Source organism: Diabrotica virgifera, chromosome 6, assembly GCF_917563875.1.
Source record: "Diabrotica virgifera virgifera chromosome 6, PGI_DIABVI_V3a".
In the NCBI taxonomy this organism is placed as follows: domain Eukaryota; kingdom Metazoa; phylum Arthropoda; class Insecta; order Coleoptera; family Chrysomelidae; genus Diabrotica; species Diabrotica virgifera.
In genome coordinates this window covers 4423447-4450404 of record NC_065448.1, presented here as the reverse complement: position 1 = coordinate 4450404, position 26958 = coordinate 4423447, and the positions used below count along the sequence as shown (strand labels likewise).

Below are 26958 nucleotides of genomic sequence, written 5' to 3'. Positions count from 1 at the left end.
CAGCCCAGACCTCGCACCTTCAGATTATCATCTATTGCCGAAACTGAAAGAGTTTTTTAGTTGAAAGCAGTTTCGAAATGATGAAGAGCGCAAAGATGAAGTGCTATCCTGGCTCAGAGGTTCGGCGGTGGAAGACTACAACATCGGCATAAAAAACTGATTCCAAGATACAATAAATACTTTGGCAACATAGGCAATAAAACTATTATATTTCTAGGTATAAAATTTTATTAATAAAGTACAAAAAATGTGTACCAAGCAGTGGTAAGGTAATCTCAAAATATTCCAGAAACTTACAGCAATCCAGCAAAGGCTGTCACTTCATATCAGGCTATTCTAAAAAATAAACAATTGCTGTATGATTAATAAAATGCGACGACCTTTACAGTAGTAAATTTCAGTATACAGTTGAGTCCACGATTCTTCACCCGTGCGTCAGTAATACCTGGTGAGATAAAACACATACCATTTATCTAGCATCATTCTCTTTCACGCATGAAACTAATGACAAATCAGCTACCGCCTGTTATTAACTAAAAACACATGTTATTATTTATGAACGCTCTAGACTCAGTAAATTGAAAGGAGATAGGTACAAAAAAGACGCTTAGGGATGTTTTCAGATTTTAATTACATTTTGTGACGTTTCCAAATTAGATTACAAGATTACAATTACAATTTGTGATGTTTTGTGACTTCTTTACTTTTGTGGCTGTCAGTCTGTTGAATTTTTTTACTGTTTTTTGTCGAATTTTTGCATTTTGAAGTTTTATATATTACACAAACAGTTGTTTTCACAACTAATTTTATATTTCAGCTTGAAATTTTACGGTAAGTGTATTTTGTTTTGCCATTAATTTTTACAACATACAAAGCTAACCTCATTCAAACAGTTAAGGAATGGTTGTGTTTAAGTTTCCGCTAAAGTGAATAAAGCGACAAGAAAATATGTTATTGAATTTTTTTTATAAATTGTTTATTTATTTATTAATCACTAATGATATAAAAACAATTTAATGCCAACTGTCACTAAAGTCATTCATTATTGTACCCATTTGCCCTCATTTGCGGCAATAAAGTAACCCCTAATAGCACACGACGTCCTTTGGACGTCCAAAATAGGTCCATTTTTGGTCCTTACGTCCATGGACTATAAACGGACGTCCTTTGGACGTCCCATGTTGGACGTCCTTCGGAAGGAATAAATATGGACGTCCTTTGGACGTCCGACGTTGGACGTCCTTCGGACGGAATAAATATGGACGTCCTTTGGACGTCCGACGTTGAACGTCCTTTGGACCTCCATACTGGACGAAATACGGACGTTTTATGAACGCTTATATATTTTATATTGGACACATTATTACGGGATCAAATAGCAAAATAATTCAATAAAATATTAACTTACGCGTTAACTTTACGTTAATGAAATACAGTCAGACCTGTCAGTAACGGCCACTAAAATGAAAGAACTATTGGCCGATATAGAAAGGTGGCCGTTATTGCCAGTTTTTGTAGTCTAGATATACAGTAAAACTTGTGTTACTGGCCACCTGATAAAATCGGCCACCTGTACTAACGGCCGGTTTAAATATTCCCCAAACCAATTATATCTGGACTACAAAAACTGGCAATACCGGTCACCTTTCTATATCGGCCAATAGCTTTTTCATTTTTAGTGGCCGTTACTGACAGGTTTTACTGTAATTGGTTTGGGGAATTTTTAAACTGACCGTTAGTACAGGTGGCCGGTGTTTGCAGGGGGCCGGTAACACAGGTTTTACTGTAGTTTAAATCGAAAAGATTAAATCTTAATTCAAAATTGTATATACAATTATTACAATTATAAACAAACTATATAGTTTAATATCCAAAACATGTTTTTGATTTTATGTAATGTAATGAAAATCTTATTTGTAAATTATTGGTTACAATGTTTAACAATAGGAAATATTCAAGAATAAATAAAATAAAAGTTTAATCCTAACAACACAAAACATTCCAGGAATATAGGTACTACCGTTCTATTCCGTGAACATCTATCTGATTAAATTATATTATGGGTGGAAAGTTACCACAAGATATTCTATGAACATAGTACAATGTCTTCCTGGAGGGGTAAAATTTTCCATTACAAGATTTTAAGAGAGGCCATTTACTGTTCAATTTGCGTTCATTTTCAAATTTGCCGCGCGAGTATCTATGTAGCGTCGCGTGGTCATTGGTCATCACATTTCATTTTCATAAGATAAAAGATAACCGATAGATAACCTAAAAATTTAGTAAAAATTTTGATTGGAAAAAAATGCATCGATAAGGGGGTGTTGGAAATGGAAATTAGTGGCTTTTCTGCTGTACTGTCTGCTAGTCAAATCACACAACACTTTTTTCTATGCTGCTAGTTTTTGCTCTGGGCTCTGGCTGGATCTCTTGTTTAAACAATTTTGTAAGTATTATAAAATCCGTTTTCAATTTTCTTTATTCTTTATGAAACGAATCATTTATGCATGCATATTATTATCTGTAAATAGTACCTATTTTTTTTTATTTTTAATTGTAAAGAATAGAAAAATTACCCTTCATTTTAATTTTTTTTAGAATCAGCTGAAAGTGGCCTACAAAAAAAAAACCCAGAAGGAAATATATAGCCTTGTGGCTATGAAAGGCAAAAGAGAGATATAAAAAGTGTATTGGCTAGTTGGAAGAAAGTCCACATTGTCCATGCATAATAAGTTATTACTTTATCAACAAATATCAAGAAGATAGCAGGGTCACGAGCAACAACTTCATAAGTTCAAGAATATCGAGGAAATCCAGCTCCTCGATACTACTGGGCAAACTAGAAGATTGAAGAGGACAAAGCCTTTTGAACTAGTTTGAGTGATAGGTGATAGTGAAAAACGGAGCATAGTGCTTGTGTGCTGTGCCTGTGTATGTTAGAATAGTGCACGATCTTGTTAGATTAGATAAGAGACGCTATGGGGTAAGCTCTTCATTTTAAGAAACAGTAGTAATTTAGGTTAAATTAAAATTGCTCATTGGTCAGTTATGACCAGATTGTTTTTTTATGTTTGGCAAAAAGGACTTAAGTCAGAATTGCACATTGATAATGTTTTGATGATTTCTGGACCAGAAAAAAACTGTTGTAGATGTAAACTGTATGTACAGTAGAATCTACTACAGTACTGTAGAAATCATCAAAACATTATCGATGTGCAATTCTGACTTAAGCCCTTTTTCCCAAACATCAGAGAATTGTAATGTACAATAATTCTCCTATCTGCTTTTTCATGAATTTTGTAGGAGATGAAAAACCATTTTTAGGATCATCTGCTTTCACATGTAAATTTTGACATGTTTTGTAGTAAATAGATAGTTGAATTTACTACAAAACATGTCAAAAAATATATGAAAACAGGAGGTGACTATAAAAAAAGTTTTTAGTCTCTCTTACAAAACTCATGAAAAAACAAATCGGAGGTATGTCACATCAGTGACTATATCCAGGGAATGTCTAAAAAATATACTTTGATGTCCCAAGAACCAAATATAACCTACAGTCCATCTAATTTACTTACTGTTGCACGTCATTATCTACGCCAGAGATCTAAGTTGACATAGTTGCCAAAGTATAAAAAGATCCTGAATCCATTTTAAATCAAATATATCACATAATTATTGTAAACGTGGATTATACAACAAAACAAATTAATATTCAATGTAAATAAGTAAAAACTTAAGAAATAGAGAACAAGAATTAAGTTATAATCTTTTAAGATTTGCAGTGCAAGAGTTTTTGCACTGCATTGTTAATAATTAAAAAACGGCTCCGAACTCTTGGCAAAAAGCTGGTAGGTTTCTTTGTATAAGTTTGTCTACAATAACAACTAAAAAAGTTGTCAGATACCTCGATTATTCCAAGTCGTTATAAAATTAGGTGAAATTTATATTTTTATAGTAGAGGATCTTTTTATAGTAAAGTAAATAATAAAAACAGTAAATATAATAAATAAAACAGATACTTATAGTAAAGAATATAAACAAATATGAAGTGTCATCACCGTAACTGTCAAATAAATGTTACCAATTTATTCTAAAATGTCACCTTCGTTCGATTACAGTTACAGTGTGATCCGAACAAATCTGCTTCATAAAAACGCTTTATAATCCATTTATACAAATTAAATGAAACATATTATTGTGTATTTCTTTAGGTTAACATTAATAGAAATCTTCAAATATTATTTCTACGCGTATATAATAAAATATGTCTAGTGGCTGTAATTCCATTGTACTCGGCAAAGTGATTCTAAAAAAGAACACACCTACCGCCTAAATATTTCAGTTAAAATAAATAACAGTTAGTAAATTAGACGAAGTATGTAGATATATACAGGGTGTAACAAAAATACAGGTCATAAATTTAATCACATATTCTGGGACCAAAAATAGTTTGATTGGACCTAACTTACCTTAGTACAAATGTGCACACAAGAAAAGTTACAGCCCTTTGAAGTTATATATATAATAGCACTAAGGGCCTTAGAGGCCCATGGCTTGAAAAGTTTGTTTTTTTCTTCATTTTCACGTTTCTTTATGTACTGAGATCTTCTCTGGCTTGATATGTGATTTTTCTCCATTCCTTCCTGTTATTCATTTTTCTTTTCTGACCCTGTAGCACCATTCTTTCCAAATCTTTTTCGACCTCTTGCTTCCATCTATTTTTCGGCCTTCCTCTTCTCTTTCTTGAAGCTGTAGTGTAGTTTAGTACCATTTTTGGAGTCCTCGTGTTTGGCATCCTTTCAATGTGACCTCGCCATCTAAGTCTCTGTGCCTTTATCACTCATTTGAAGTTACAAGATGAAGTGATTTTTTCCAATATATCGAAAACTATTAGAGATTTTTTATTGAAAATGGACATGTGGCATTATTATGGCAGCAGTATCTTACGAAAAAACTATAGTAAAATTTGGACACCCCATAAAAATATTTTGGGGGTTTTGTTCCTTTAAACCCCCCCAAACTTTTGTGCACGTTTCAATTTAATTATTATTGTAGTACCATTTAAACACAACGTTTTAAAAACTTTTTTGCCTCTTATTGCTTTTTCGAAAAGTCAATTTTTATCGAAATATTTTGAATATTTGTCAAATCCACCACATATTTGTATATGGTTAAGTACGATTATGGAGACTTGGTAATAATATGCAGACTTATTTATGCTTTACATTTTTAGGTATATTTTGAACCATATTAAAAAAGAAGCCAGATCTCGATAAAATGTGCCTTATCGAAAAAATACAAAGAGGCAAAAAAGTTTTAAAAACATTCTGTTTAACTAATGGTACCTCAGTAATAGTTTAGTTTAATTGGAACGTACACAAACATTTGGGGGGTTTAAAGGAACAAAACCCCCATAAAATTTTTATGTAGACATGTTAAAAAAGAAGTCGCAACTCGATAAAAACTGCCTTATCTGAAAAATACTAAGAAACAAAAATATTGAATTTAACTAATGGTACCACAATAATAAAATTGAATTGGAACGTACACAAAAGTTTGGGAGTATCTAAGGGATCAAGACCCCCATAAAAATTTTATGGGGTGCACAAATTTCACCATAATTTTTCTTTAAGATATTCCTGCCATAATACTGCCACATGTCCATTTTCAATAAAAAATCGCTAATAGTTTTCGATATAATCGAAAAAATCGATTTTCATTTTGTAATTTCAAAGGGCTGTAACTTTTTTTATGTGCATATTTGTACTAAGGTAAGTTAGGTTAATTCGAACTATTTTTGGTCCCAGAATATGTGATTTAATTTATGACGTGTATTTTTATTACACCCTGTATATACAACCGATTACGCACCACCTTAAAAAGTGGGCATTTTTGATGTCTCGAATTTCCTAAACCTGTTGTTGCATCTAAGTGATTTTTTTATAATATTCTAGCCTAGGCTATAGGTTAAGTACCTCCTTATGCTTGTCATGCACGGGGAGCTATACTGTAATATATATTATATCACATCGCACTCTATAGTAATGAGTGAGCCTGCACATACGGAACCATTTGTTTCCTGTCTGCAGGCTCACTCATTACTATAGAGAGCGATATGATATGTACATATATTACAGCATAGCTCCCTGTGCATGACAAGCTTAAGGAGGTAACCTATAGCCTAGGCTATAATATTATAAAAAAATCACTTAGATGAAACAACAGGTTTAGGAAATACGAGACATCAAAAATACCCCATATTTAAGGTGGTGCGTTAATTTCTTGGAGAAGTGTATTGTAATTTAATGTAAATAATGTAATATCCAATAATTGTAATTTAATATAAGATGTAATATAAGTTCCTTAAAAAATATATTTTTTATTTCCCACGACATTAGATGGATGTTCGGCAGCAAGACATTGGACCAAACTGGGACGTCCTATGAAGGCCAATTGACGTCCACCGAACGTCCCTTCGGATGTTAAGTGGACCTCCATTGGGCGTTTGGCAACGTGGCATTTGGACCAAAATTGGACGTCCTGTCAAGGTCCAATTCACGTCCCCTAGAACATCCGGTTAAGGTCCAATTTACTTCCGATTAAGGTCCAATTTACGTCCGATTAAGGTCCCATTTACGTCCGATTAAGGTCCAATTTACGTCCTATTAAGGTCCAATTTACGTCCGATAAGGTCCAATTTACGTCCGATTAAGGTCCAATTTACGTCCGATTAAGGTCCCATTTACGTCCGATTAAGGTCCAATTTACGTCCTATTAAGGTCCAATTTACGTCCGGTTAAGGTCCAATTTACGTCCGATTAAGGTCCCATTTACGTCCCATTAAGGTCCAATTTACGTCCTATTAAGGTCCAATTTACGTCCGATTAAGGTCCAATTTACGTCCGATTAAGGTCCAATTTATGTCCGATTAAGGTCCAATTTACGTCCGATTAAGGTCCAATTTATGTCCGATTAAGGTCCAATTTACGTCCGATTAAGGTCCAATTTACGTCCCCTAGGACGTCCGATCAAGGTCCAAATTACGTCCGATTAAGGTCCAATATACGTCCCCTCGGACCTTAGATGGACGTCCAATGGACGTTCGGTAGCGCGACATTTGGACCAAAATAGGACGTATAAAGGACGTTCCTCGGACGAAAACGGACGTCCAATGGACGTCCCTAAAGTCCGTGAAGGACGTCCAATGGACGTCCATTGGACGTCCTTGTGCTATTAGGGACACTTTATTGTACTGAAAGAAGAATTTTACTTTACTTGCCGCGATTAATCAAATTAACCGAGATTGAATGTAAGTGGTCGATGACAGTAATCGAATGGCGAGTATTTGAGTGGACTTAACATTTATTTACTTTAATTATAAAAAATATTGTACGCAATTTGCGATATTATCAAATAAATTTATGTCAAAAAGTGAAATTCTGTAGTATTTTGTATTTATATTCTTATAAAATAAATTAAAACCTTACCGATTTAGTAATTATTCAATATTGATAACTATCGATTAAAAATCAAAAGCGGCCATCTTGCAAGTTATCTGTCATCACTGCCATGAAATTACTATGAAGTCTAAAATTTAAAAAGTTCTTAAATTGTAAATTGCAAGTAAGTGTTAAAACCAATATTAAATTATGTTGGCAAATATTATTTTATATCAATAAAACATATCTTAACCGATTGTCAAATATACCAGCAAACGAGAAGTAAACTCAACCTTCCCAGTGACATATCTGAGCTTCTTAGAGACACTACAAATATCAACAATATCATACAGTTTTTAACGGAAATAGGAATAAAAGACATTTAATTGTATCAAAAATTTTTCAGGTATACTTTTTGTTAGTACATATGTACCTACTTAATATTATAATCTCTTTTCAACGAAAACTTTTCGTTTATAAATTCGCAAAAGTGTGTGTGTTATTGCGTTGCCGCTCCTGAAATATCTACAGGCCACCAAGCGATGTATTCCTATGTAGTTTTGTCTTCTGAATCCAAATCTGAAAACGGCATTTCGCTATCTCTAACCATCTTCGAGATTTCCGACCTCAAAGTCGCCATTGTGACGTCACAAACCTCCTTTAAATTGTCATTTTCTTCCGACATAGAAACGTCAACTCTACTTTGTTTTCGTTTGACGCAACTAAACGTCAACATATAAAATTGAAATGTAAGATAAACAAATTTTATTTATTTATGTTAATGTAATGTTAAATTACAGTTCACTATTTTCAAGGAAAACTGTTTATTTTGTATTTATTTATTTTTATTAGATATGATATCAAATCTATATTATAGGAGGTATGTCAAAAAATATGAAGTTCGATCAAGATTAAAGTATCTTTATTTTTCACAATATTGAAAAGTGTTATTATAAAAAGTTGTTTGGAGTTAAAAACCATGTTCTAATATGCAATTACTTGTACATCCTTCTAAAGATAAAAAAAATATTTGAAAATTTTTCTCAAATTACGGATACCAATATCATTTTCATTCATAACTCTTTTATTATTAATTTTACGAAGAAAAATTATTCTTCATAAAAAGATCTGTATGGTCTAAAATCTAAGATGCAATCATAATATATCAAATTTTATCAACTTTATTCGAGGTATGTCAAAAAATATGAATTTCGTTCGAGAGTAGAGTACCTTTATAGTTCACAATATTTAAATTAAGATATAATTGCATATTAAAACATAGCATTTAATACTAAACAACTTTTCATAATAGAAATTTTCCATATTATGAATTTAGATAACGTAAATAAACAAAGTTTTCGTTATGATAATGCTCGCATTTTCAGCTTGTTATTTTTAATATGTATTTTCCATTGTTGTCGTTTATAACCCCAGTGGTTCGGACGACATTAAATTTAAAAAATATATGTTGGCAATAAAATTTTGTATACACCACGTCAGTAAAGTGACTCTTTATCGAACGAGTCTGATATTACGAGAAGAGCGAGCGTAGCGAGCGAGGTGAGTAATATCAGACTCGTTCGATAAAGAGTCACTTTACTGACTTGGTACATAAACAATTATTATTAAACTACTTCACATGTAGCTGTCATTCTGTACCAAAATTTTAAAGCAAAACTTACATTTGACATTCTATTAGCAGTAGCCACTTTCTGTCACTTGCTGCTGCGTTTAGTAAAGTTGCTACTTATTTAAATGATGACACACGGGTAAAAAACCCCGGACTCAACTGTACTTTAGTTATAACTGTATAGTATACCATATAAAGGCTAACAAGCTATCTAAGAGACTTATTAATATTCAGCTGTGAGGGATGATATTGTTCGAGGTGTGAAATTCCCTAAAAAAGGAATCTACCTGTTTTATGAAATGATCCCTTGTTTATAGAATTTCACACCTCGACATAATAATTCTTATGGTGGTACGTAGTGATTTAACTTCCCTGGTGATGGGATTGACATCAGGAATACACTATATTCTCATAACTCCTTTATTTGGTTAAATTAATACCATATAAATGTATTCAGTTGATAGATGATTACATAATTCTGCTCTAACGGCAGCAAACTCCCGAACCTAACTAACTAACTCTACTGACCAACTAATGACTCAAATCTGATCGTGTTCCCATATTTATCAAATACTTCGTTATGTAAATATGTTTGTATATATTTTCGTTACTGTGTCAAATGAATGATCAACCTTGTTGAGTAAGCAGAACGTGCACTTTAGCTAACGTGTTCCACTTTGCAATTATAACAAATATGCGTGATGTTTATTGTTTTATAAATAAATATCTAACGAATACTTTAGTTAATTTGAGGATTTTTAAAAGATCTTAATAATGAGATAAATCCCATTATAGCCTCTTAGACAGCTTGTTAGACTTGTAATAGTTCATAGAAGTATAATGTACTAGACAGATACCTGACTGCTGTTCTGTCAAACCGATTCTCTCCTGTCCTCACTAGGTGCCCATCTTACGTGAGCTTCCGTCGCTCTTCTCAGTCTTACAGGCCCGTCCTTGTACTCCCTATAGTACCGATACAGTTGAAACACCTTCCAGTTCTGGTGAGAGAGTGCCATATCTATTGGAGTACGACCACTGGCATCAGCCACTTGCAAGTCATCCTCTATGTCAAATGTTAGCAGGAATCTGACCAATGGCATGTAGGCGCTAATTGCGACGTAGTGCAGACAGTTTCGAAGTTCTATTGGATGAATCTGGTGGATGTCCATACCGCTGGATACTAGGATCTTGAATATGCGAAGGTTGTCAAGCGTGTTGCAGTTTAAGGCGACTTCTAAAAGATAACTCAGTGGTTAGTTTCTATCGAAAGATGTTATACATACAGAGTGATGCAAATATATGGAATAAACTCATTATTTCAGAATCAGATGATCAGAATTTTAAAAGTCCAGGCAGGGTTCACGTCGAGAAAAAAGCATGCTTAGATCAAGTCTACACGGTGAAACAACTAATAGAAAAAATAATAGCCAAAAATAGATCCGGTCAAAACGGCAAACAGGTGTATGTTTTCAAAAAACTTTTGATAGTGTGTAAAAAATATATTTTATATCAGCTAAGTACTTTCAACACATAACGTGCCATCATCAGAGCTTCCTAAAAGGACATATTTAAGATAAGATTTTTTTCATATAAAAAATGAGTGAAAAACTTACGTCCTCTTAAAATACCTTCATAGAAGAGCAATTGCTTAACAACACAACAAAAAACATGAATACTGGGCAAAAGCCACAGATATAGGGTAATAACCCTTTACAGTGAATAGAATCACATCTAAATTCTTTTATTAATTTATAAAGATAACATGGCTGAGTCAGACCATTTTGAGCTCACGTGAACAGCAGATCAGCTGAGGAAGACTGTCATTTATTAAAATGGTAAAGAAGGAACTACAATCTTATGCGACCTCTATATTCATAAATATTAATTAAAAAATTGAAAATGGCTAAAAAGCCATGTATAGGTTAAATGAATTTAAAGTTAAGATACTAAATTTTAAAGTTAAATTTTCAAAAGATTACTATTATTACTATTGAAGTGAAATGTTAACGTGTATATTATAAGTTATCAAAATTCTCCCAAAAACAAAACTGTTATAGTTCGACCAAGTGTAGAAGAAGTTAGATGAAATCAAACCTAGGAGAAATATCATTTGACAAGCTCAGAGTTCGAAAGCTGGTATTTAAAAAAAAATTTTTTTTAAAACCGTATTGATTAATTCAGACAAATAATAAATATTTATTTGTTTAAAAATATGTAAAAAATGAACGAAAACTCAAGAATACCTAAAAGTAATGTTCAAAAAACTTTCATAAATTGTTGGGTATACTGTATACTAAACAAAAATTATTAAAGAAATTTCTTAAAAATAGGATCAAATTTACAATTTAATTGAATCTGGGTGTTAACACAGTTTTGAGGGTTTCTTTTCATTTCTCTACTTATTTCTAGATCTTCTAGTAGATTCATTTTGGTATAGTTATTAGGTATGCTGTGTAAGATCCTACTATCTCTTTGTGGACTAAAGCTATGTTTCGATGCATGTAAATGATGATCAAAGCTAGATTTATCGATCTTTGACAGATGCTCTTTGATACGAGTATCCAAAGGTCGCATCGTTCTACCCACGTAAGTCACAGGGCATTCACCACATGACAATGTAAATAGATAGATTTAAATAGAAAAAATAGATCCGCCCATATGGATTTTGTAGATCTTAAGAAGGCCTGTGACTGGATACTTAAAACCAAGTTATGGGAAGTAATGGATGACATCGAAAACGGGCAATAGAATATGCAGTCCATTTAAGACGACAAAGGGACTACTACACTGTCCCTTACCCTGCTCAAAAAGGAAAAATTCCTGAAATCATGGAAAAGAAAGTGCGAAGGAATGGGCATACCAGTAAGAAACGAATACCCTAAGTTTTGCTAACGACCAAATAAACCTAAAGAAAACTGAATACCTAACAATGGAGAATACAGAAATAAAACAGCTACAAATAGACGAAGGTAAACAAATCAAAGAGTCAGATAAGTACAGGTATTTACTTTTCATAATATCAAACAAAGAACAACTGAAGAAGATATAAAAATAGACTAGGACAAAAATAAGAAGCTGCATACGAAAACTGAACCCGTTACTTGTGGGATAAGAACATCAGTATAAAAACAAAAAGAAGAATATATAACACCATGGCAAGAAGCATTCTGACTTATGGGTGTCAAAATTGGAAAATAAATAAGAAATACAAAAACAAAATAAGAACGGCAGAGATGGAATTCCTAAGGAGAAGTTGCAGAATAACACAAAGAGATAGAATCAATAACATAGAGATTAATAAAATAATGGGAATGAACTTAGATATAATAGACTACATCGAACAGAAGAGATGAACAGAATAACAGAGTAGAGCTCGATAGGAAGAGATGAAGGCCCCGATGATCTTTCAGATATGAAGTAGACGAAGCAATGGAAAAAAGAATCTACAGGAAGGGGACTGACAAAACAGAAAGAACTGAAGAGAACGGTTGAGTGAAGGAATACAGTGAAAACTGTTGAAATCCTTAGTATATATACGAGTTTTAAAATAGTCTTAAAATACGTGAATTGAATGACCATCAATTGCTATATATGTGTTGGACATTACGTCATCACTGATGGCGTAATGAAGTAATCGACGATTCTTTTTCAACAAACCGAGGTCACGGGACAAGCCTCCCTTAGGAGACCTCCCTAATTTGAAAGGTCTCCGAATTCTCTTTGCGCCGATGTATCATTCAAATATTTATTTCTACAAATTTAACCAAAATTATGTACTTGCCTTACTGGGCAAGTATCAATGTAAAAATCTGCATTGGATGGAAGAATGTAGGAGACAACGTCCTTAGCAGGTGAATTTTTGGGCTTATACTATAAACAATCATACTATAGGGCCATGTAATGTTGAGAAATACTTGACTACTCCTTGTTATTTGTAATATTTTCATGATTATCTGATGCCACAGTTGGATCAACAGAAATGATTTTCTATTTAGTTCCAACATGATGGAACTTCTTCATACCACGGCATTGAGATAAAAAATTACCGAAATAACGGTTTCCCAGGTAGGTAGATTGGAAAAAGGGTATATGTGGAATCGCCACCAAGGTTTCCAGATTTTACTCCGTTAGACTTTTTATCGGTACATTAAATAATTAATTTATTCCACGGTTTTGCATCATACTGTATGTATATACATAAATGTTAAAAATATTTACCTAATAAAAGTGGAAAACGTTTACATCCTTGTTTAAACGCCCCTTTTCTCATCAAAAACTTCGCAATTGGCATAGAAGGGTAATCTATTACGCAAACGGACAGTGGCGTAACATCGAATACATTCGGTGCGTTAATTTCAGCTCCGTTGTTTACTAAATCGAACACTATGCCCATATTATGGTTTCGACATGCTATATGTAAAGCTCTATTGCCATTGTGCGTCAGGATATTCGGATCTGCGTCCTTTTGTAGAAGAACTTGAACGGCCCCTCTGCAATTTACTAATTAAAGTTATGACAATATCATCATGATCGTGATGAATCATGATTTACAATGTATAAACTTTGTAAATCATGATTTGAGATTTACAATGTATATAATCGGTAGGCTGAAAAGTTCGTAGGCTAACAGAAAGAATTTTTTTGATAAAATTTGATTTTATTATTCAATATACTGGGTGTCCCGAAAAGATTAGTCATAAATTATACCACAGATTATGGGGTCAAAAATAGTTCGATTGAACCTAACTTACCTTAGTACAAATGTGCTCATAAAAAAAGTTACAGCGCTTTGAAGTTACAAAATGAAAATCGATTTTTTTCAATATATCGAAAACTATTAGAGATTTTTAATTGAAAATGGACATGTATCATTTTTATGGAGGGAACATCTTAAAACAAAATTATAGTGAAGTTTTTCCACCCCATAAAAATTTTTGGGGGGTTTTGTTCCCTTAAACCCCCCCAAACTTGTGTGTACGTTCCAGTTAATTCATCATTGTGGTACCATTAGTGAAACAACGTTTTTAAAACTTTTTTGCCTCTTAGTATTTTTTCGATAAGCCAGTTTTTATGAAGATGCGGCTTCTTTTTTAATATATTTACATAAAAATTTTATGGGGGCTTTGTTCCTTTAAACCCTCCAAATGTTTGTGTACGTTCCAATTAAACTATTATTGTGTTACCGTTAGTTAAACACAGTGTTTTTAAAACCTTTTTTGCTTCTTAGTCTTTTTTTGAGAAGTCACCTTTTATCAAAATGTGGCTTCTTTTTCAAAATATACCTAAAAATGTAAATTACGAACTTTTCACCCCGCCTGTTACATTGTAAATCGTGATTTGGGACTGCTGCTTGTAACATTCAACGTGGCTTTATTTGTTTATTTGTTGTGCGTCTTTATTGTGATTTTAGGATCGGTATTACAGAATAATGGGGAAATAGATGGAGATGGATGCAAGAGAAATAGGGTTGGATGGATGAAATGGAAGGAAGGGAGTGGTGTGTTGTGTTACAGAAAACTGTTCCTGTGGTGTGTTGTGTTCCAATGAAGCTGAAGGAAAATTCCTATAAAATAGCCATAAGACCGGCTATGATGTACGGAACTGAATTCTGAGCAGTTAAAAAGAAAGAGGAACAGCGAATTCATGTGGCGGAAATGAGAATGCTTAAATGGATTGAGTGGAGTAACAAAAATTGATAAAATAAGGAAAGAGTATATTAGGTAAAGTCTTGTTGTGGCACCAATTGATGTCAAAATGAGGGAGCATAGGTTAAGATGGTGTGGTCATATTCTACGTCAAGACGTTAATCACTCAATACGAAGAAATGCTGAACTGCGAGTTCCTGGAAGAAGCAGGAGATGAAGACCAAAGAAGACCTGGGGATAAACGCTTAGGCAGGACATGTCGGTAAAGGGGATTGATGTTGGTATGACCCAAAATAGAAACTTACGGAGACGTGCAATTAGGGAAACCGACCCCACATAGGGATAATTATAATGAGATTATATGTCTTTGAGTCTAAAATTCTAATACAAAAGAGATGGAGCACGACTTACATGAGATGCAAAAGGAAATGTGGAAAATGGTAAGATGTCAAAGAGCAGAGATGAAGTAATTGAAAGAAGTAAAACATATTGATACAATTACATGAACAAATTACCTAAAAAACTTGTATCAAACAGCTAACCACGCAGAACTGGAAATACCAGGATTAGAATCGGATGAGCAAACAGAAATTAAACAGGTAGATATAAATAACGCCTCAAAAATGATGAAAAATCGAAAAGCTCCTGGGAAAGATGGAATAGCTAATTAACTTTTAAAATACGGAGGAGAGAGACTTCACAAAGAACTGAATATCCTAATAAGTAAAATAATAAACACAGGAAGAATTCCAGAAGAATGGAGAACCACTCAAATGATAGCGGTATTTAAGAAAGGAGATTGGACAGACCACAGTAATTATAAAGGGATAAGTTTACTGAGCACCATATTGAAACTCACAATAAAAATACTAATAGAGAAAATAATGGCGTGCATAAATATATCGGATGAACCAAAACTGACAAACAGGATTTAGAAATTTAAGATATAACGATGCAATTTTTGTGATAAGGCAAATTGCGGAGAAATCATTAGAATATAATACAACAGCCTTTTTCTGTTTCACAGACCTAGAGAAATCGTTTGATAGAACACAACAATTAAAAGATGTGATACATCTACTATAAATATGACCAAAATTTACCACTGGATATCATAAAACTGATAGAAAACATATAAGAAATAAAATAGAAATGAAAGTCAATGGAATAATAACAGAACCCATAGAAGCAAACACAGAAATCAGGCAAGGAGATTACTAAGTCCTCTACTGTTTAACATAATGTTGGATGCAATAATAAAACAAGTGAAGAAAAAAAGGTTAAAAATGGGCGATAGAGAGATAAAAATACTCTGTTACGCTGATGACCCCGTGTTAGCAGCAGAGTGCGAAGACGACTTACAAAGATTAATGCACGAATTCAATATTAACACAAAAGAAATGAATATGAAAATATCAGCCCAAAAAATAAAAAGCTTAGTCATAGCCAAAGAACCATTAAAATTCAAATTGGAGTTAGACAATCAAATTATATCTACAACAAGTAAGAGTTTCAAATACCTGGAAATCAATATACATATCAGCTAGAGGTAAAAGACCAAATTAAAGCCAGTAGAACGGCCGGATGCCTAAACGACACAATTTGGAACAACAAACACCTTAAAAGTTAAAACAAAGGCCCGAATATCTAAGTCAGTTATTATACCAGTTGTGACTTAGACGGCCGAAACAAGACCAGACACAAGCAAAACACAAAGACTTCTGGAGACCAACGAAATGAAGATCTTAAGAAGGATTGCTGGAAAAGGACTACAGGACAGGGTAAGAAGTGGGGAAATCAGACGCATACGTGGGGTAGACAATATAAATACCTGGGTAAAATACAGAAAAGAGTGGAATCAACACATAAGCAGGGAGTCAGAATCAAGGATAGTAAGAATAGCCAGGGACAAGTCACCGTTAGGCAAAAGAAGTATATGACACCTAAGGAAAAGATGGAATGACGATTTAGGGGCAAATAAAATGCACCGTTGAAGAAAAACAGGCAGTACTGCCTAAATAAAAAAAGAAGAAGTCTAAAATTCTTACCAATGCATGCTAGCATTAGTGGCGTTAATCCTCTCCGGTTTTTCTTATTTAGGTTAACATTAGGTGCAGTCAACAACACCTTCAGTATCGGGATATCACACTTCTCTGCAGCAACGTGAATAGATGTATTACCATCCTCGATATCTAAGTTAACATTGATTCCAACCTCTACAAACTTCGTAACAATTGGCAAGTTACATTCAAGCACCGCTTGGAAAAACTGCTTTGTAGCTCTTTTACTTATTGTTACTAAAATAGAAGATAAAAAGGATTTTAGAAGGTAAAGTCTTAACCACCCTCAATATAATTATATACAATATATTTTACCACATCTCCAGATTTTTCTTTTAAAAGGGGGAGATGTGGTCAAGTTATCGCCAACCGTCGCTAAGAAGACAGCACCTAAATAAGAAGAAGATGTGGTCAAGTTTTAACCACCCTCAATACAACCTTAAAAAATGAAGTTAAATAAAACAAATCAAGATATCAGAATCGACTTAGATGGAAGTGAGATCGAAAGTGTCGAAGGGTATATATACTTAGGTTACACGATCAAACTAAGCAAACAGGATCAAACGGCAAAGATAAGGAGAAGAATCCGAATGACTTGGGCAGCAGTAGGAAGACTCATACTCCAGGGAAATAAGTCAAAAATATACCATGTTCAGGACACTTGAGCAGCCAGGTTACAAATCGGCTTTTTGGGTACTATACAGGGTGAGGCACCACTAACGGGACGGAAGATTAGAGCGAAATGGTAAAAGATTTGTGAAAAAATTTAAATGAATAGTTTGTAAGTTGATAAAAGCTACATCCTAAAATTATTTTGAAATATACAGGGTGTCCCAATAAACGGCGACGTATGAAAGTTATATTTTTTCTTATGGAACACCCTGTATTTTATTGCATTTTTTAATTGCCCGCCAAAAATAAGATATAGTTTCATAAGGCTTCCCTATACCTATGTACAGAGTGTTCGGAGTTATGTTGACTTTTCTTAAAATTTAAAGTTTTAATAGAAGGCTAATTCTCAAGTTATTTAAAAAATTATAAAAAAATTACTTTTAAATTTAAATAATTGGATACTGGTCGAATGTATTCCATTATCGATTATTACGCAATTATTTACAGAGTGTTCAAAATTTACAGTTTCATTATTGGATTATTCAATATGTCATATTATCCTTATTTTAAATAGAACACCATGTATATTAATAAGTAATTATACTAAAGAGATTTACCTCTTTCGAATGGTGTATGGATGTCCTATACCTAGGTCTTATAGTTTGTGCGTAATTTGCAATTATTTAAATTCTTAATCGGTAAATCGATTTTAAAACAAAAGATGTAGTTAATTAATGTCATTGTATGTATGACATTGTCATTTTATTACAGTACCATCTAGTAATTATCAAAAATATAAACATTCGTGTATGATATTCAAATTTAATTGTTCCTAAAAATGAACAATCACGCTATCTCCGAACGCCACCTAGGTCACCAAGATCCAGGATTGACAAAGATAGATTTTTTAAACGGGGTTTTATTAAAAATATTGTATATTATGCTACACTCCCTACTATTGTCCTTTTCATGAGCATTTTTCAGTGCGTAACAAATGGTAGGAAAAAGGGTAAGTCCGTGATAATACACATTTATGACATTTATTCTAACATGACATTTTAGTTAAATCTGACAGTTGTCACATTTTATTTTCAATTTGGAATAAAAACAAATCAAATGTGTTTCTTGCATTTATAAAATGGTATTTTCTTTGATTTGTATAGTCTTATAAATTATACAGATTATATTTTTAATATTATTATCTAATTAAAAAAAATGTTTGTATTATGGCGCCATCTATCGACAACTAGAATAACTAGAATAAATGTTGTAAATGTCTGTAATCACGGACGTGCCTTTTTTCTGTCACATACAATTTAATGCGTTAGAAAGAAATCGAAAAACTGTGACGCACTGAAAGATGATCATGAGAAAAAGAATACCTACTCCAGATGATTAAGAATTTCGAACGCTTTTGCGTCTATAACACCCTCTATGTAAAATAATGAAAGCAAATCATTTAAAGATAAAATCGCTTGTTGTATTGCACAAGAAAGCAAACATTTTTAACATTTATTGCATAACTGATAATTTTTTACTTATAGTAATTTATGGTTCATTTTGTATTATTTATGTATTTGTTTTATAAAATTCTTTGTTTTGTTATGTATTTAATTATTTTCAATAACGAAAAAAGTTATTTTACAAATCATCAACTAAAAGTATACACTTTTATTTACAACTACACTCGTTTATACCAACTATGCCAAGATAATGGTTTCAAAAATCGAGAGTGACTCTAAAACAAATATTTTTAAAATCGATTTACCGTTTAAGAAAATTGTAAATTACGCAAAAACTATGACTACTAGTTATAGAACATCCATACACCATTCGAAAGAGGAACCTTTGTTTTGTAAAATAATTTATTAATATACGGTGTTCTATTTCAATTAAGCCCCATATGACACATTGAATAATCCAATAATGAAACTGTATATTTTGAACACCCTGTAAATAAATGGGTAATAATCAATCATGGAATACATTAATTATAAGATAATTACCAGACCGTACTGTCATGAAATGACAATGCGATACAATGACATTAATTAACTACATCTTTTGTTTTAAAATGGATTTACAGATTAAAAATTTAAAGAATTGTAAATTACGCAAAAACTATGAGATCTAGGTATAGGACATCCATATACCATTCGAAAGAGGTAAATTTGTTTAGTATAATTATTTACTAATATACATTGTGTTCTATTTAAATTAAGCATCATATGACACATTGAATGATCCAATAATGAAACTATAAATTGTGAACACCCTGTAAATAAATATGTAATAATCAATCATGGAATACATTCAACCAATATTCAACTATTTAGATGTAAAAGCAATTTTTTTATAATTTCTTAAATAACTTCAGAATAAGCCTTTTTTTAAAACTCTACATTTTAAGAAAAGTCAACATATCTCAGAGCACTCTGTACATAGGTATAGGGAAGCCTTATGAAACTCTACCTTATTTTTTACGGACAATTAAAAAATGCAAAAAGATATAGGGTGTTCCATAAGAAAAAATATAACTTTGATATGCCGCCATTTATTGGGACACCCAACTTACAGACTATTAATTTAAAAAAATTTTCAAATCTTTTACCATTTCACTGTGATCTTCCGTCCCGTTAGTGGTGACTCACCCTGTATACCTAATACATTATACATACAAAAATGCCCGTCACAGTTCGGAGGAGAAATTTAGTTATTAACAAATAAGTGTCAAAAATGGCAGTTTTTTCGTTTAAATCGCTACGGGTAAAAATAGGGTAATTAAATATCTTATTTATACTGTTATTCTTTTAGTAGATGAGCCAAGGTTTAAAATGGCAGTTTTTAAATTTCGGTTCGATCATTTGTTGCTTCAGAAATTGCAAAATAAGACTAAAATAAAAAAATTGCTATAACTTTTACGAAAATGATCTTAAGGCTTTTATATTGCACGAAAAGTTGAGACAAACAGTCCATATAATGCACAAAAAATTTTAAGACGATTCGTCAATTAGTTAAAATTTTATTCAATTTGTTTATCCCAATGAGCTTTTTTTTCGCAATAATATTGTTTAGAAAATAGTAATGTAATAGCAATTCTGTGAAATCCACATGAAAGAAGAAAAGTCATGATTTCAAAGTATTTAAAAAAAATCATTAAAAAGTCATTTTTATTATTCCGAAAACCTTTTACTAAAGTAGGGTCATTTTTAGTTCATAAACAATTTAAATAACTTTGTTAATATTGACTGTAGATTAAAACTACTTTGGGATTTGAAAAGCTGGTATTTTTATATGAATTTTCAAAAAAACACTTTTTGCCTAGGTTAATTACAGTCAAAGTTAGCTACTTTTTTTATTTAATTGACAGCTACTTAGTTTATAACAATTAAGCAACCCAACTAGCGCAATTTAGAAGTTGGAGGTATATAGTGTATGTGTAAAAGTTTGAGTAAACTTTAAACTTCAACAGAGCTGTTAATAAAGCTTTAAAAATAAAGTTCTAACGAAATCGATTTGTGGTCGATGGAAATGAATTATTAAAATCCGTGCACTCAAAAAATGAAACTGATTCTTCAAACATATGCTGCGATTAATATCTCCAGAGCTTGTTGATGGATTTTGATCATAATTTTTTTAAATTGTATGTACTCGTAGTCTTGTAGAGTACGTTATGTACGTAAATCCCCACCTAACATTTCAAACTGTTAGGGGGAGTTCCCCTTATCACTCAGGGATATGAAAAATATATTACGACCGATTCTAAGACCTACCGAATATACATATATAATTTCATAAAAATCGGTCAAGCGGTCTCGGAGGAGTATGACAACTAACACTGTGACAGGAGAATTTTATAGATTTAAATATATAGATGGATATTAACAAATAGGGGTTGGTGATGGAAAAGTGTAAATTAAGGGTTGTATATATTTTTTAATCCTACATCATATAAAATTAAGATAGTCAATTTTGTCCAAAAAAATAAAAAAAATGTCAGGGGGGCAACCCCCCTTATAACTTATGGATATCATAAATAGATTAAAACCTATTCTCAATCCCATAGGATACACTTGTAAAATTTCATAAAAATCGGCCAAGCAGTTTCGGAGTAGTATGGTAACTAACACTGTCACAGGAGAATTTTATGTATATTGAAGTAACTGTGAATTAAATAATAAAAGTGGCTAACTTTGACCGTAATTAACATAGGCGAAAAGTTTTTTTTTGAAAATTTGTGTAAAAATACCAGCTTTTGAAATTCCAAGGTAAATTTACTCTACAGTCAATATTAACAAAGCTATTCAAATTGTTTTCAAGCCAAAAATGACTCTACTTTAGTTAAATGTTTTCGTAGTGACAAAAATTACTTTTTAATGATTTTCTTTAATAATTTGAAAACAAGACTATTGTTCATTCAGATGGTTTTCACAGAATTTCTATATAATTATTATTTTCTGAACAATAACATTACAAAAAAAAGCTCTTTGGGATAAACAAATTGAATAAAATTTAAACTAATTGACGAATGGTCTTATAATTTTTTGTGCAGTATATGGACTCCTTGACTCAACTTTTTGTGAAATATAAAAGTCGTAAGGTCACTTTCGCAAAAGTTATAGCAAATTTTTTATTTTCGAAATTTTAGTTTTATTTTGCAATTTTCGAAGCAACAAATGATCGAGCCAAAATTAAAAAACTGCCGTTTGAAGCATTGGCTCATCTACTAAAAGAAGAATACTATAAATAAAATATTGAATTATCCTATTTTTACCTGTAGCGATTTAAACGAAAGAACTGCCATTTTTGACACTTATTTGTTAATAACTAAAATTCTCGTCCGAACTGTGACGGGCATTTTTGTATGTATAATGTATTAGGTATATGGTACCCAAAAAACCCATTTGCAACCTGGCTGCTCAAGTGGCCCGACAAAAACCTTATTTCCCTGGAGTATCAGTGATGTCAACAAATTGAAAAGTCTCAGATGCAGAATCCACCACTTTAATAAAATTAAAATGGTAATTAGTTATTTAAATCTAAAACTTTTCTTGTTGGAAATTCTTTCTGGTACATCCTTAATCTGCGACTTTTACAATTTATAAGACCGCAGACGACGAATATAGAAAACAAAAAGGACTCTACTATATGCAGTCACATTCCGTTTTCATTCGTCTAGGAAAAGGACAGAAAGAAACTTCCTAGTACTCAAATCTGATAGTGCAGTCACTGAAGGTTTTCACCTCCGATTTCGTTGAACCTCAATCGATTTTCATGAAAATTGTTGAGTAGTTAGAGGATACCTCAAGGAACAAAGGTGACATGGTGTCAACTTGCGCTTTTAACCTGGGGTTGGATGGTACCCCTTCTCGAGGGTGAAAATTATTTTATTAAATATAATACAACAAAAATTCTAAGCAAAATTTATTTTATAAATTTATTTACATAAATCAATACTTTTTGAGTTATTAAAGATCAAACATTTTATTTTTTCGTGAAAAAAATGCATGTTTGAAAGCTGTTTTTCACTTATAACTCAAAAACTATAAGCTTTTTCAAAAAAGTTATTATTACCAAAGTTGTAGATAATAAAAAATTGAATATAATGTTAAGTCAAAGTGAGTTATGAGTATTTTTTTCGACGAGTACTCAGATCTAAGTATTCAAGCTTTTTTTTTTGAAAAATGGCTTTGGCAGAGCCAATTAGCCAGACTTGTTTGTGATTGATTACAGATTCATAGTCATAAATTTCTTATTTCATAACATAAGTACATACAACAATATTATTTTTAAATACATAGGTACATTGTGTTGCTTCTTTTATTTTGTCTTTTAAATTATTTTACTGTGCTTTTTTTAATATATATTTTAATTTGTGCTAAATACTTTTTTTACTTTATTTTTTTTATTTTTCTTTTCTTTGTTATTTTTGTTTCATTGTTTTTTTATGTTTTTTTTGTTATTATTTTACTATGTGTTTTTTATTTATTATTTTTTTTTCTTCTTTTTAATTTTTTCAAAAAATTTAGATGTCAAAGTAATTTAGAATACCTATCAACTGAGCTCCAGAAGAAGTTAATAGCATCCAAATTAAGCAAGTTATAGCAAAAATAAAAGGACCCTTTCGAATTTCTTTGGAAAAAGTGGAAAATAAAACATACGCCATTTCCATAAAAATTAAAATTTACAGTACCCCTTTCAAAAATTTGTGTATATTAGCATAAGTAATGACTTCAACAATTGTGGCCGGTTTAGAATGTATATTTTTGAAACAAAGATATAATTTAACAAAAACAGAATTTTTAAAATTATCGTAATTTTCATTTTCTTTTGATCATAACTCCAACAATATTTAATATACGTAAAAAATTATAAATAACCAAATTTTAGTTTTTTCTATACCAAATATTTTAATTGTTTTACGATTTCCCTAGGGTAAAAAATAACCGAGATAGAAACGTTTAAATCTTAAATTTTGCTGCGAGAACCATGTAACTGGGGCCATTTAACCTTTTATTTTTAAAAAAGTAAGGGGTGTAAAAGACTAAATTTAACGAGATTTAATAGCCCTTGGAATCAACTTTCTAATAGTTTTTATACAATAAAAATTAATGGAGTTATTTAAAAGAAAACAATAACACATTTTGGAAAAATTTTTAAAAGATAAATTTTGAAAAATATTTGAAGCATTAAGTTTAATGCTATCAACTTATACGGGGGCACATTCGATAGACGTTTCTGAGTACTCTGACAAATTTTTATTAAGTTTATGGTATAAAATGCATCATTTCCCGTTATTTAACCTTAAATACTTAGATTTGGGTCCTTGCCGAAAAAAAAAATATACATTCAATTACCTATAACTCACTTTTAGTTAACGTTAAAAGGTTTTTCTAGTAAGAAGTTTATTTCATTTTTTAGTAGCTTCAGTTTTGGTAATAATAACTTTTTTGTAAAAACTTATAGTTTTTGAGTTATTTAAGAAAAATCGGTTAAAAACATGCATTTTTCTCACGAAAAATTAAAAGTCTTTTATCTTTAATAACTCAAAAAGTTTTAATTTATTGAAGTTATACTTCTTTACGGGCAATATGAGGGTGAATTTTTATATGTTAAAACCTACGATCCCGGCGCATGCGCATTATAACTTTGTTCTGATTGGATGTTCAAATGACATGTCAAAAATTATCCAATATGGCAGCTGTAGCGCAGCTGTGGTTTGGACGGTTGACGGTTTGGTTATGTATGGTTGTTGCGTTTTAAAATTTGTGGGAAGAGAAACAACAAAGGTTAGTTAATAGTTATACTGCCTTTTTAAATAGTTTTCACATTATATTTTTGAAGTTATACTTCAAAATGTTTTAATTTATGTATGTATTAGTCCAGAAAAGGTGTGGAAAGAATATATTAGTGTTTTTAAATATATTTTTCTACAAACGTGTTAAAATGCAATTTTTATTACTCCATAGGAGCGTTAAAAATGCTACTTTAAGGCACTAGTGCTTTAAAAATTTTAAGGCACTGCAGTTAAAAGTGAATTGTCAAATTGTGAAACGTCAAAATATTTATATTTCATTTATTAACATTAATATTAATAATACAACTTGCGCAATTTGAAAAAGGTGGTTTAAAAGGTTTTTTATTATAATTTTGTGTGTGTCTTTGGATTTGTCTTCCTTGGGCGTAAAATAATAAAACATCTATTTTTATATTTCACTTGTCACCGTGATGCATAATTATGTATATCTGAAAGGTAATTAGCATGCGGCTTGATGGCCTTGTTGGTAGAGCATTGGACCAGAGATAAAAAAATCGCGAGATTGCGGGTTCAAATCTCGGACGATTCATATTTTTTTCTTTTTTTTTAATATTTGGCATTATTAAGTTTTGGTTCATTTTTGGTAATTATTGTTAATTTTTTGTATTGTAACTGTTAAGTAGGTATATTTATTTCGTTGAAATTATATTATATTAGAAGTATAACTTCTTACGTGCGTACAAAGTACACACACATTCTTTTTTTTTTAATAAATTTATATAACAAATTTTGCTTAAAATTTGTGGGGTGGAGGGGTGGCATCAGCCCCCAGAGTAAAAGCGCAAGTTGGCACCATGTCACCCTTGTTCCTTGAGATATCCTCTAACCACTTACCTACCAATTTTCACGCAAATCGATGGAGGTTCAACGAAATCGGAGGTAATAGCTCTTATCCACCTTCAATTACTGCACTATGAGTAAAGATAGAAAAGTAAAAGATGGTTTTGCTTGTTTTCGATTCAGAGAGATGCACAGTCGCCGGATAGCTGTTTCCACAATTTCAGGCTTTATCAACAGCGCTATTCACTCCTCTCAATCGAAAAACAGCTCGACCATCAATTTAAGGGGAATTTCAAAGATCATTGAAATTCCCACTGGGATGCGGTCCAGCGAAATCTCTTAACAAATTGAAAAGTCTCAGATTTCAATAACTATTTACCATTTTAATTTTATTAAAGTGGTTGATTCTGCATCACAACTAAGCATGGTGGATATAGATAGAGGTAATCAAAATGAACAATACATATAAGACTGACCTCTTTGTCTGACTTTTTGCCAATGAGATGGTTTTTGTCGCTGGTCTTGTCTCCGAACAGGGTCACTTGGTAGTGAAGATTGGCTTCCCATAAATAACATAAAAAAGATTGTTTAAAAAAACAATGTTTACCGAAATTATTTTGTATAAATTGATTTTGTATAACTACAACTGTTATTTGAGTATATACCAATGAACTGTCAATATATACTTCATATTTGATAGAAACGTGAAAGATATCATTGTCATAATTTCTCTTCTTCTTTATTCCTGAATATTTGAGAAAATTCTCGATGAATTTTAACATCAGATTTTTTACTCAGATCATCATCATCATAAGTGGCTCGAGAATCCGTTGTGGATCTTGGCCTGCTCGCAAAGAAGTCACCACTCATGTAGATTCCTGGCAACTTCCCTCCATCTTCTGACTCTTAGAATCTTTAGGTCTTCTTCAACATCAACAATCCATCTTCTTCGTGGTCGTCCTCTACTTCTTGTGCCCTCTGGCTTTAAAAATGTTAATCGTTTCATGTACCTATTCGTGATATGATATCCTAGCAATGTGTCCAACCCATCTTAGTTTCTGCACTTAACAAATTTCACAATATCTGGATCGGTGATAACTGATACAGTTCAAAGTTGTATCTTCGACGCCATAGCCCATTTTTATTTACGGCCCCAAAAACCTTTCTAAAAAATTTGTCTCTCAAAATTCAGATATTACAAAAAAAAGATAGGTATACACTCTTCCATCTTATAAAAGACAGCCGACTGTCTCTCCTAGGCCAAAATGGTTGGGTGATACACCCACACCATGAAAAAAGTTTTTTGTGTTTGTAACGTTTATGTGGCCGTTTTTTTTTTCTGTTTGGTGGTTGTACGGAGGACAAAACATCTCAATAGCTGTAAAAATTGCAATACAGATTAATATAGTCAAGATGCTCACGCATATGCCTCAAGTCGTGACCCGTCAAAATAGCCCGGATACAAAATAGC

General features: G+C 32.0%; 1 protein-coding gene and 1 long non-coding RNA gene across 4 annotated transcripts in view; one reads left to right on the top strand and one right to left on the bottom strand.

Annotated features, from left to right (window-relative positions):
* Positions 1-205: 205 nt before the first annotated feature.
* Positions 206-26958, bottom strand: part of LOC114327059 (serine/threonine-protein phosphatase 6 regulatory ankyrin repeat subunit C) — a 34251-nt gene continuing 7498 nt past the window's right edge. Inside the window, exons 1-5 of one of the 3 annotated variants that reach the window (XM_028275561.2) lie at positions 25964-26130; positions 16766-17014; positions 13291-13572; positions 9930-10306; positions 206-331 (exon numbers count right to left, since the gene is read on the bottom strand). In XM_028275561.2, the coding sequence (XP_028131362.1) occupies positions 9945-10306; positions 13291-13572; positions 16766-17014; positions 25964-26063 (993 nt within the window). In that variant the 5' untranslated portion in view covers positions 26064-26130 and the 3' untranslated portion in view covers positions 206-331; positions 9930-9944. Of the gene's footprint in view, positions 337-9929; positions 10307-13290; positions 13573-16765; positions 17015-25963; positions 26131-26958 lie in introns of those variants that run through there. The other 2 variants (XM_028275560.2, XM_028275562.2) reach the window with 2 other exon arrangements.
* On the top strand, positions 993-4303 carry LOC126886991 (uncharacterized). The gene is made up of 2 exons (XR_007698857.1): positions 993-2446; positions 2599-4303. It is a non-coding gene; the product is annotated as an uncharacterized LOC126886991 (long non-coding RNA).